Source organism: Fragaria vesca, linkage group LG6, assembly GCF_000184155.1.
Source record: "Fragaria vesca subsp. vesca linkage group LG6, FraVesHawaii_1.0, whole genome shotgun sequence".
NCBI lineage: Eukaryota > Viridiplantae > Streptophyta > Magnoliopsida > Rosales > Rosaceae > Fragaria > Fragaria vesca.
Genome location: NC_020496.1, coordinates 36,794,227 through 36,806,384, shown reverse-complemented (window position 1 = coordinate 36,806,384; position 12,158 = coordinate 36,794,227). Strand labels below are relative to the sequence as shown.

General features: G+C 38.2%; 3 protein-coding genes across 3 annotated transcripts; all 3 read right to left on the bottom strand.

The window, feature by feature from the left end:
* Window positions 1-239: 239 nt before the first annotated feature.
* Window positions 240-933, bottom strand: LOC101311016 (probable disease resistance protein At5g66900-like). The gene is made up of 2 exons (XM_004304543.1): window positions 640-933; window positions 240-546 (listed from the first exon to the last, which is right to left on the bottom strand). Exons 1-2 carry the CDS (start codon window positions 916-918, stop codon window positions 265-267), a joined length of 561 nt encoding a protein of 186 aa, XP_004304591.1. The 5' UTR covers window positions 919-933; the 3' UTR covers window positions 240-264.
* Window positions 934-7,717: 6,784 nt separating this feature from the next.
* LOC101313918 (probable disease resistance protein At5g66900-like) lies at window positions 7,718-8,218 on the bottom strand. The gene has a single exon (XM_004306282.1). It carries the CDS (start codon window positions 8,216-8,218, stop codon window positions 7,718-7,720), a length of 501 nt encoding a protein of 166 aa, XP_004306330.1.
* A 232-nt stretch (window positions 8,219-8,450) lies between these two features.
* LOC101310724 (probable disease resistance protein At5g66900-like) lies at window positions 8,451-10,778 on the bottom strand. The gene is made up of 5 exons (XM_004304542.1): window positions 10,027-10,778; window positions 9,490-9,890; window positions 9,037-9,395; window positions 8,720-8,937; window positions 8,451-8,517 (listed from the first exon to the last, which is right to left on the bottom strand). Exons 1-3 carry the CDS (start codon window positions 10,763-10,765, stop codon window positions 9,114-9,116), a joined length of 1,422 nt encoding a protein of 473 aa, XP_004304590.1. The 5' UTR covers window positions 10,766-10,778; the 3' UTR covers window positions 8,451-8,517; window positions 8,720-8,937; window positions 9,037-9,113.
* Between the last annotated feature and the right edge of the window lie 1,380 nt (window positions 10,779-12,158).

Sequence of the window (12,158 nt, the reverse complement as noted above, 5' to 3'; positions counted from 1 at the left end):
GTTGTAAATACCTAGCTCTCTAAGCAAGTCATGTTGTGTAACAAACCGTTTACCGTAGTAATCGTCCCCCTCCATCTTCAAATCATCATCTCTGCTTAATTATGTTTAATATTTGATTAATCAATTCACTCATTTTCAATACAAAAGAATAGTGTTGAGTCAAACATATAATATAAGACGTAGTTACCTTTCGTCTACAAGGGTAGCCAGATTTCGATTGCATAGTTCATGAACATATGCAAACACAATATCATCATCTAGATCCTACAACTCTGCCCACATATCAATAAGGACACCAACCGGGATTTTGTAGTCTTCAGGAAAAGATCCCAGGTCTAAGTAACAATCTTTCACAGTTGTAAATCCTTTATCAAGAGCATCTAAGCTGCTTTGGAGGCAAAGAAACAATTTCGTCTCAGAATCTAAAATTGAAGAACCCTTAGACCATTCCGACTCTCTTCTTCGCCAAACCTCTAAAGGCTGCCCAGCAAGTGATCTTCCCACAACTGTAATAGCAAGTGGAAATCCGTTGCAACGCTTTACTATCTGCAAGCCATGAAGTTCAAGGTGAAATCCATTAGTTGCATTTGAAGAATTTATGAAGAGAAGAAAATATATAGTTGATATATATCATGTTACCTTTCTTGAGATATCTTCTATAGTACGAGAAGAGCGCTTATCTCCCAATGATGTCGAGTGATAAAAGAGTTTCATGGCGTTGTCATCATCCAATAACTTTAACTGATATACAGAACTAAATCTTGGAAATTCAGATCTTGATGTCACTAAAATCTTGAAATTTGACATTTCAAATTGAAAGCTCTCAAGAATGGATTCTTGTCCAGACCAAATATCATCGAGGACCAATAATAGAGGATCTGATCTTTCCTTTCTAAATGTTTCGATCCATTGAAGCATATGTATTTCGTTTTGAAAACTAGGAACCGGAGAACCCACGTATTCACAAAGTCGTTTCACAACAAGTTCCACATTGCCAATTTGGGATACAGTAATGAAGACAATATTGTTCTTGAATTTACCTATACCAAATAATACACAATCGTAGTACGTTATGATGAATTAGAATTAGATAAATGAATAGACAAAATCGACATATATATCAGAGCTTCTCAACTACAAACGTCCGTATTTATTCTTATGGTGCAAATTTCCACTTTACACTCACTTTTCAATCGAATTTTCACATCTTCACCGTTTAGTATTTAGATACTAATGTATAGATCATCCCAGCAAAATTTCAGCCAATTTGGTTATCATTAAGGTACTCAAAATTGCGTTTATCTGTTATAAACATGAACGGTTCAAGTTCGACATATTTATGTTCATCTATTGGTTTTGATCGAGTTTGAGTGCCTTAATGATAACCAAATTGACTGAAATTTTACAGAGATGATCTATACATTAGTATCTAAAGACTATACGGTGGAGATGTGAAAATTCGATTGAAAAGTGAGTGTAATATGGAAATCCGCACCGTAAAAACAAATGCGGACATCCGCCCTTCCAATGAGGGATCCCTTTTTTTGACATATATGAGGGATGGGAGATTACACCAACTTTTCGATTATATTTTTGAATCTCTACTGTTCAGTTTGTTGGTCCTTATATATAGATCAATTCTGTAAATTTTCAGCTAATTTGGTGATCGTTAAGATGTCGAACAAGATTAAATCAATGAACGAACCAAATCTGCCAGACCTGAACCGTTCATGCTTATAATTAAAAATCGTAGTTTTGAATGCCTTAACGATCACCAAAATTTCTGAAAATTTGCAAAAGTGATCTACTCATATAGAACTACATATTGAACGGTGGAGATGTGATTTTGTGATAAAAAAGTTGGTGTAATCCCCCATCCCTCATATATGTCAAAAAAAGGGATCCCTCATTGGAAGGGCCCTATATATCTATATATTTCAGCTTATCGATCGAGTCGTGTATGTTACCTTTGACCTCTTCATCTTTACAAAACATTGTGGCCAAAGTAGTTTTCCCACAGCCTCCAGGAGCAGTGAGCACAAGCATTGACTCCCCATCATCGCAAAGTAGCTTCTCCTTCAAGTCTTTCATAGGAGCATCCAGTCCAACTATAAGCCGTGGAAGTGGTGGAAGTTCAAGTCGTGTTCTAGTACTCGAACTTTCTCCAGAATGTTGTTGTTTCAGCATCATGCGTTGCATATCGATCCTCATGTCCATTACATTCACTGCTTCTTGCAGCTTCACACTCTTCAACGGGCTTTTCAGAGATTTTTCCCACTGGAGAATTTGTCTGGCGTACTTGTACTTTTTGAAGGGGCTCCATCGTGTAATGGTTGAGCACTTGTCGACGAGCTCTTGGCCCTTCGCCATGACTCCCTTTAGAGCCTCCAGTTCTTTCTCTTGGCCATCCATTATCTGGTTCTAATGCGCCAGCTTCTTGATCAGTGGTGCCAAATCGTCGAGTCTGGATTTGGCGTCGTTGAGGAGAGACTTGAAAATGAAATTCTTGACAATCAGATCCTGAACTCCCGCACACAGTACTTCGAATGCTTTATCGAGAACTAAGTTTTCCATGATGCAGATGTAGTGCTGCAGACTAGCTAGTACTCTAGCTTTCAATAACCAGCTCTCTTCAATAGAAACTAGAAAACAAGAGAGAGAGAGCTGTGTGCAATATTATCAGTGATGCAATGCAATGCAGCCATATATATAGAAATAATTGAACTCCATTATTGATCTTCTGATTTTTCTGTGGAAGACATAAATTGATCGATCGACGACCTGAAAGTCATGCAAAGTCGGGTCGTCCATATAATGTTGATGGAAATTGACAGAAGAAGGTTGCATTGGTCTTCGTTACGGAAATTGACAGAAGAAGCTGGTGCGTGTTAAGATGAAGAGTAAGCCCAGATGACATTTCCATAAGCCCATCAGCCCACTAGCCCATTAGCTATGAAGTATAAAAAGTGGTTTATTTAAGCTGATAATACTGTGTGTAAATATTTCTTATCAATACCAGAATTCTACCTTCATTTTCTTTTTCTCTCTGCTCTTCATCTTCTCCATGTTTGGGTTTGTTACAGTAGCTTAGCCGTTACAATTTTAATTACCTTGATGATCTTGGTTTTTAGCAGTGCGCTGTGAAGAAGAAGAAGAAGAAGAATGAAGAATCGCTAAGGTTCCTAGTGAGGCAACGTTGGTTGTCTTAAGGTGTAAGTTATTTTCACGGTTGCGTACTTAGTTAAGAAAAAAAAAATCAAATGGCAATTCACAGTATCACACTGCATTTTCTACACTGGAAATTCACAGTGTATCTCTGAGCTCTAACTATTGTTAAGCCTTAGTGAAAATAGTATTTGTAGGCATTGAGATGAAACTGTAGGCATTTTATTCTAATGTATAACATCTAACTAATTACCTATATCCTCAATTTAAGAACCTAATTAGCTTTCCCTCTAGCTCCTTTAATTTCTGATAAGTGCCACCAAAAAATTGTTCCAGTAATCAACCGGGCCTGGCATGCACCAATGAACACAGTCACTATAACCCTTCATCCATTGATTTCCCCAATGAATTCCAGGGTGCCCGTCTGGTCTCATCAACATGGCCCTAGTTATATCCAAAACCCTAAACTGCTTCCTGTTGTTTCTTCTTGCTCCTTCAATCTCCTTAATCTGAATGTTCCTCATTTCCCAATCAAACTTCTTAAAATCAACTTCTGCCTCCCGGCCTGAAGGGACTTGTCCTATTGCAGTACCCTCCGGTGTTCCAAGCCCCATCCTCAAAATGTGCCGGTGCAAATGTCCTCAAAATGGTCAGAAGTCCCCCTTTGCAATTCCACACATGTCCTTGTGTGGAGATATCAAGTTAGCTACACAAGCAAACAGAACCCAGATATCTGATTCGTGTGCTGGGGTGATTAGTGTTTTCGTCGAGGAATAGTTCTTAGATTTGGTTTCTGTGTCACTTTGCTACTTGAAGATCTGAAAGAGTGAGAAGAAGTGCAATAAACACAGATGACTTTGTTGTTTATTTGCAAGAAGCTGAGATTGACTTTGGAGAAGATGACGATCCACTCAGCTATAGAGAAGCATTACAAAGTGAAAAAGCCCAGGAGTGGGGAGAAGCAATGGAGGCAGAGATGAAATCCATGAGTGAAAATAATGTGTGGGAGTTAGTTGAACCAGCTGGAAAGCACAAGGCAATTGGCTGCAAGTGGGTATTCAAGACTAAAAAACGTGCAGATGGAACAGTTGAGAGGTACACGGCAAGATTAGTTGCCAAGGGTTTTACACAGAAGGAGGGAATTGATTACAATGAGACTTTTTCACCTGTTTCAAGCAAAGATGCTTTTAGATTAATCATGGCTTTTGTGGCTCATTTTGACATGGAGCTGCACCAAATGGATGTGAAGACTGCCTTCCTAAATGGTGATTTAGAGGAGAATATATACATGAAACAACTTAGAAGGTTTTATTGTCACCTGGGACTGAGCATCTGGTGTGCAAGTTAAACAAATACCATTTATGGATTGAAACAGGCCTCAAGACAATAGGTTCTTGAAATTTAACTCTGTCATTAGTTCTTTTGGTTTTGTTGAGAATATGGCTGATGAGTGTGTGTACATGAAGATCAGTGGGAGCCAATTTATTTTTCTGGTGTTGTATGTCGATGATATATTGTTGGCAAGCAGCAATCTTGCTCTTTTGAATGAGACCAAGAAATTTCTGTCAATGAATTTTGACATGAAAGACCTTGGTGAAGCTTCATATGTGTTAGGGATTGAGATAAAAAGGGATAGGAAGAGACGCTTGCTTGGTTTATCTCAACAGAGTTATATAACAGGAGTTTTGAAGAAGTTTCACATGCAGAATTGTTCTGGAAATGATGTGCCAATGAACAAGGGTGATAAGTTAGCTAAACTTGACTCACCAATATCAGACTTTGAAAAACAAGAAATGAAGAACAAGCCTTACTCTGGAGTTGTTGGCAGTTTAATGTATGCACAAGTATGCACTAGACCTGATATCGCTTTTGTTGTTGGGATGTTGGCTAGGTTTCAGTCTAATCCGGGAATGGCTCACTGGATTGCTGCAAAGAAGGTCCTCAGGTATTTGCAGAAAACAAAGAGTCACATGTTGGTTTATAGAAGAGTTGAAGACTTAGAACTCACAGGGTACACAGATTCTGACTTTGCTGGAAATTATCCAGATTCAAACAAATCCACTTCAGGGTATGTTTTTGTTCTTGCTGGAGGAGCAATAGCTTGGAAAAGTGTGAAGCAAGGCCTGATAGCAACATCAACAATGCAAGCTGAGTACATTGCGATCTATGAGGGTTTGTGCCAAGGTCTTTGGCTCAGGAACTTTCTTTTAGAGACCAAGGTTCTAGATTCTATAGTTTCTAGGCCCTTGAAGATTTTTTGTGACAATACAGCTGCTGTGTATTTCACTAAAAATAACAAGAGGTCTACAAATTCCAAGCACATTGATTTAAAGTATTTTAGTGTTAGACAGAGAGTGAAATGTAAAGAGGTAGATGTTGTAAACATTGGCACTCTATTTCAGTTAGCAGACCCCTTCACTAAGGCCTTACCAAATGTTCCCTTTAATAAGCATGCTGCCAGCATTGGAGTTTTGGCTAATTTTGATTGTTGAAAATAGTGGGAGTTACCATTGTTTCTTTTATTTCTGATTTGTACTTTTGCTCTATGCTTTGCAATAAAGTTTTGAACTACATGGATGTCGATCATGATGTTCAAACTATATGAAATAAAAGTTCAGTTTAATTCAGTTGGTCTTGATCTGCTACAGCTTTTGGATTGCTCATTTGAATATTGTTTTATTTTCATTTGAGTAATGTGTTGGATCCTTATGTATACATACAGTAGCTACTTGACAGGTTTTGATTGTTTTGTATTGATGAAACAATGTGAAGTACTTCTACGGAAAAATAAAGTTGAGAAACACATAAAGCATATTTTGATTAAAGATTTTGTGTTTCTTGAGGACCATGGCATTAAGACATAAGTTGATACATTCTGGAAACTTAATGCTATTACAGGTATATCATAGTTGGTGGTTCATGTGATTTGCAGTTGGCTCATTAGTAGTTATGCAAGTCCTCTCTTCTGTTGAGGTGAGGTTCTTTCATAGCTCTATGTTTTGGCTGTAGATTGACAAAACCTTGTATCAGATTTTGTTCTATTCTTGATTTCCACATGTGCACTAAAGAACTAATTACTATATCTGATATTTTGGTATTCTTGCTGCATGAACTCCATGATATGTCCAAGTGGGAGAATGTAAACTTGATATGGACATATCATTGAAGTTCTTAAGGTAAATAGCAACTTACCATTTACTAGCAGAATAAGTAATGGGAAATCATGTAATTGGAATTCCGGATTAACTTATACACAATGTATCAAATGCATAAGTTAGGGATCTGAATTGTATAATGATTGATCTAATTGGACTCTAATTGAGTTGATTGATCAATGATATAAATGATATACAAATTAAGGATATATGTGATTCTATTACTAATTAGTTTCCTTTATGGGAGGAGCCTAAGCCTTAGTTGAATCCTATATAAACCTGGTCCCTACACACACTCGATTCACCAGTTGCTAAAAGTCTAGTCCCATACAGATATTGAATAGAATGTTGTGTAGAAGATCGGAGTTTGGAATATCAATGGCCTCTAGTTCAGGTTTGGTGAATTCGCTTAAGAACTCTAGTTAGTATATTTACTTAGTTGTGTTATGTTTTGCTTGATTCTATTGTATCTATTTATCTTGTGTGTTGAGTTTTGTAATCAATGGATCAAGGCTAACATGTTTGCTAGGTGTTCTATTTGTGAGGTAGTTTGCTGTTTTCAAGGCCTCGCCCCACATGTTAGCTTAATCAACTCAATTAGAGTCCAATTAGATCAATCATTATACAATTCAGATCCCTAACTTATGCATTTGATACATTGTGTATAAGTTAATCCGGAATTCCAATTACATGATTTCCCATTACTTATTCTGCTAGTAAATGGTAAGTTGCTGTTTACCTTAAGAACTTCAATGATATGTCCATATCAAGTTTACAATTATACATACGAGACTTGGTCTCCTGCTTGTTTTTGATGCAGAGTATAGGATAGAACGGTACTAGGTTGTCGGCAGTTTGTATCATCTAATATAGGATAGACGTGTTTTTGGTTACCTGATTATGTGATGCACTGTGTGTAATATTTTTGTAGTTACTACTAAGATTTATTTTTAGGAATGAAGCTCTATGCGTATTGGATTATGATTATACATGGCTACAAACTAGGCTTTCCATAGTTCTTTTCAAAAGTGCTGACTAGTTTTCGGTTTCAAGTAAAAATGTCTGTCATGAACTGGGTGGCTATAGCAGGTCGTTGCTGCGGGCATAATTGCATGAAACTTCGTTTGAAATATCGACACACTCCAACTAACCCGTCATGCCGCCAGACCTGTTTAAGAGTTGGCTCAATTAGGAGAGTGCGGATTGCTAATTGAGGACTCCTCTTTTTATATGCATTATATATCATCATACACACTTAAAATGCAAAAACCATCCAAGAAACACAATATGGTTTCTAACAAGAGAACAGGGAGACGAAGAATGAAAATGATAATTCGAAGCAAATCCCGAAAACGTTGATCCAGCCGTCCGATAGTTTCCAACTAACCTGATCAGGTTCAAGGAATCCCCACTATGCGTAGGTTTGTGAGAGTGGGTAGAAAGGCTTCCCATAAACCGACTCTAAAATCAAGGCATCTCACTTCCTCTAACTGATCAAGATCGGAAACTGATGGTGGCAGCTTCCACATTTTGTAGCATCTCCTCAAGTCCAACTTCCTTAAACTGCTCAGTTCACCAATGTCTTCAGGCAACTGAATGTGGTAACAACCAGACAAGTCGAGGAAATTTAACTTTTTGAGGTTTCTAACTGAGCCAGTAAACTTTAAAAGGTTACCACATACCCTTAGCCTCAGTACTTCCAAGTTGACTAAATTTCCAATTTTTTCAGGCAAACTACGTAAATCCCAACAGTTAAAGATACTGATTTTCTTTAAATGAATCACATTAAAGAAATCCGCAAGCAACTCTTCAGGCTCACCACAACGGTCAATGTTTAATTCCTCTAGATTTGGAAATGCATCCGACATTTTGCCAACACCTTTGCTGAAACATGCCATTGGGTGACATGAGCTTAAAGATATCTTCTTCAAACCCTTCAGTTTAATGGGATTCTTTCTTATGCTATCTATTGCGATGCTATGCAAGCTGATTCTTTTGAGATTTGGTAGGAGATGGAGCAGTTCTAGATTTTTTAAATTACAAAGGCCATTGCGAGAAAAGATTACCACTACCTTCAGTTTATCCATTTTCTCCACAAATTCGGGTAAGGGATATGAGGGGTATGTATCGAAATTCAAGACAAGAACCTCTGCTTCAGGTAGTTGAATCTGGGGCCATTTCATTGAAAATTCTCCATCTGCAATCAACATGCTATTTGATGAGTGTCGAGAAAAAACAAATGTGAATTCTAGATTTCTAGTATACATTCACATCTCAGTAAATCAAATGATGTATCATTCGCCCTCTTCTGTGAAGTAACATTTTCAAAAACAAAACAAAAAAAACAAATCAAATGTTGATAATTTGCCAGATGTGATAAAGAAATATGAAATATGTACCAGCTGTGATGGATAACAAGCGAGTCTTGGTTGGTTGATATTTCTGTTCCTTCCACCACTGGGGAATATTGTTTCCACAAATTTCTAACATGATTCTTTTTCTTTGATCTACCGGGTCTATCTTAGCGTTGTAAATACCTAGCTCTCTAAGCAAGTCATGTTGTGTAACAAACCGTTTACCGTAGTAATCGTCCCCCTCCATCTTCAAATCATCATCTCTGCTTAATTATGTTTAATATTTGATTAATCAATTCACTCATTTTCAATACAAAAGAATAGTGTTGGAGTCAAAACATAATAATATAAGACGTAGTTACCTTTCGTCTACAAGGGTAGCCAGATTTCGATTGCATAGTTCATGAACATATGCAAACACAATATCATCATCTAGATCCTACAACTCTGCCCACATATCAATAAGGACACCAACCGGGATTTTGTAGTCTTCAGGAAAAGATCCCAGGTCTAAGTAACAATCTTTCACAGTTGTAAATCCTTTATCAAGAGCATCTAAGCTGCTTTGGAGGCAAAGAAACAATTTCGTCTCAGAATCTAAAATTGAAGAACCCTTAGACCATTCCGACTCTCTTCTTCGCCAAACCTCTAAAGGCTGCCCAGCAAGTGATCTTCCCACAACTGTAATAGCAAGTGGAAATCCGTTGCAACGCTTTACTATCTGCAAGCCATGAAGTTCAAGGTGAAATCCATTAGTTGCTATTTGAAGAATTTATGAAGAGAAGAAAATATATAGTTGATATATATCATGTTACCTTTCTTGAGATATCTTCTATAGTACGAGAAGAGCGCTTATCTCCCAATGATGTCGAGTGATAAAAGAGTTTCATGGCGTTGTCATCATCCAATAACTTTAACTGATATACAGAACTAAATCTTGGAAATTCAGATCTTGATGTCACTAAAATCTTGAAATTTGACATTTCAAATTGAAAGCTCTCAAGAATGGATTCTTGTCCAGACCAAATATCATCGAGGACCAATAATAGAGGATCTGATCTTTCCTTTCTAAATGTTTCGATCCATTGAAGCATATGTATTTCGTTTTGAAAACTACGAACCGGAGAACCCAGGTATTTACAAAGTCGTTTCACAACAAGTTCCAAATTGCCATTTTGGGATACAGGAATAAAGAGAATATTGTTCTTGAATTTACCTATACCAAATAATACACAATCATAGTACGTTATGATGAATTAGAATTAAATAAATGAATAGACAAAATATGTTAAAAAGTGACTAATAGATTTTGTGCATATGTAAGGCTAAATCGATCGAGTCGTGTATGTTACCTTTGACCTCTTCATCTTTACAAAACATTGTGGCCAAAGTAGTTTTCCCGCAGCCTCCAGGAGCAGTGAGCACAAGCATTGACTCCCCATCATCGCAAAGTAGCTTCTCCTTCAAGTCTTTCATAGGAGCATCCAGTCCAACTATAAGCCGTGGAAGTGGTGGAAGTTCAAGTCGTGTTCTAGTACTCGAACTTTCTCCAGAATGTTGTTGTTTCAGCATCATGCGTTGCATATCGATCCTCATGTCCATTACATTCACTGCTTCTTGCAGCTTCACACTCTTCAACGGGCTTTTCAGAGATTTTTCCCACTGGAGAATTTGTCTGGCGTACTTGTACTTTTTGAAGGGGCTCCATCGTGTAATGGTTGAGCACTTGTCGACGAGCTGTTGGCCCTTTGCCAGGACTCCCTTTAGAGCTTCCAGTTCCTTCTCTTGGCCACCCATTACCTGGTTATAATCCGCCAGCTTCTTGATCAGTGGTGCCAAATCGTCGAGTCTGGATTTGGCGTCGTTGAGGAGAGACTTGAAAATGAAATTCTTGACAATCAGATCCTGAACTCCAGCACACAGTACTTCGAATGCTTTTTCGAGAACTAAGTTTTCCATGATGCAGATGTAGTGTTGCAGACTAGCTAGTACTCTAGCTTTCAATAACCAGCTCTCTTCAATAGAAACTAGAAAACAAGAGAGGAGAGAGCTGTGTGCAATATTATCAGTGATGCAATGCAATGCAACCATATATCTAGAAATAATTGAACTTCTGTTTAAAGTTTTCTTCCGATCTGAAACACAAATGATTGATCTTCTGATTTTACTATGGACGACATAAATTGAATTATTGAAACAGTTGGCGTCAACCTACCACGAGTCAATAGCAGAACTCCATTATTGATCTTCTGATTTTTCTGTGGACGACATAAATTGATCGATCGACGACCTAAAAGTCATGCAAAGTCGGGTCGTCCATATAAGTTTGTTACTGTTTCACATGATAATCAGATATAGGAAATTGACAGAAGAAGGTTGCATTGGTCTTCATCACGGAAATTGACATGCAGAAGAAGCTGGTGCGTGTTAAGATGAAGAGCAAGCCCAGATGACATTTCCATAAGCCCATCAGCCCACTAGCCCATTAGCTATGAAGTATAAAGAGTGGTTTATTTAAGCTCATAATACTGTGTGTGTTAGGATATTCTCTACGTGTGTCGTGGTCTTATGTCAATAGGATATGTAGTTAGACTAGATCTATGTATTCATATCCTTACCATATTAGTATTGTGTAATTCCCTATATAAAGGGCTCCTATCAATGAATAAGATGATGATTCTCTTGCTATCTCTTGGTCTCTACACTTTCTCCTTCATCACGTTATCATGCACTTTGTTCTAACCCTAGAGTCAATAGCCCACCATTTGTTTTCCAAACCCTAAAATCGGGCAGCATTGTTTTTTCCGATTTCCGACCAAAATTCCGACTGCCCTCCGCCGGAATTTTATATCCCCAGAAAGCTCTCTCCGTCTCGGATCCAACGCCGCCGGCCTCACCCTGAGAACCGGCCGGAAAGTCTCCGAACCGGCCACCGGAAAATTCCAGACCGCCGCCGCTACCGATCACCGGTTCACCACCTTTCCTTGCTCCGATCAACCTGAATTTTTGACAGCAGCTTCCTCATCCAGAGCTGCTCCTTCTGTCAAATTTTCAGCCCCAAATTCGAAGTATAAGTAGGCGAAACGTTGTTTCTCCTCTCGGCAGCCTCTAGAAACCAAAGATTTCAAGATTGCTCGTCTTCCAAGGAAACCAGAAAGGTATGTTTTGAAACCTTAAACTTTTCCAAGTTCAATAACTCGGGGAGGATAAAATCCTTTCCTCCCTTCTCCATCTCCATTCTATGCTTGGGATTTTGTGTGTGCAGGTACCAAAAATCCCGGAATTTTATTCGCGGGTCAAGAGTGTGTTTGATCACTCTTGTTTCCTTATCCGGGTTGTGTATGATCAACCCCGACCTATCACCGGATTGTGTTTGATCAATCCGAGGCCTTTTTCCGAATTGTGTTTGATCAATTCGCGGCTTTTCCGGATTGTGTATGATCAATCCGAAGGACAACCATTAAAGCATCGTTGTGACCTCTAT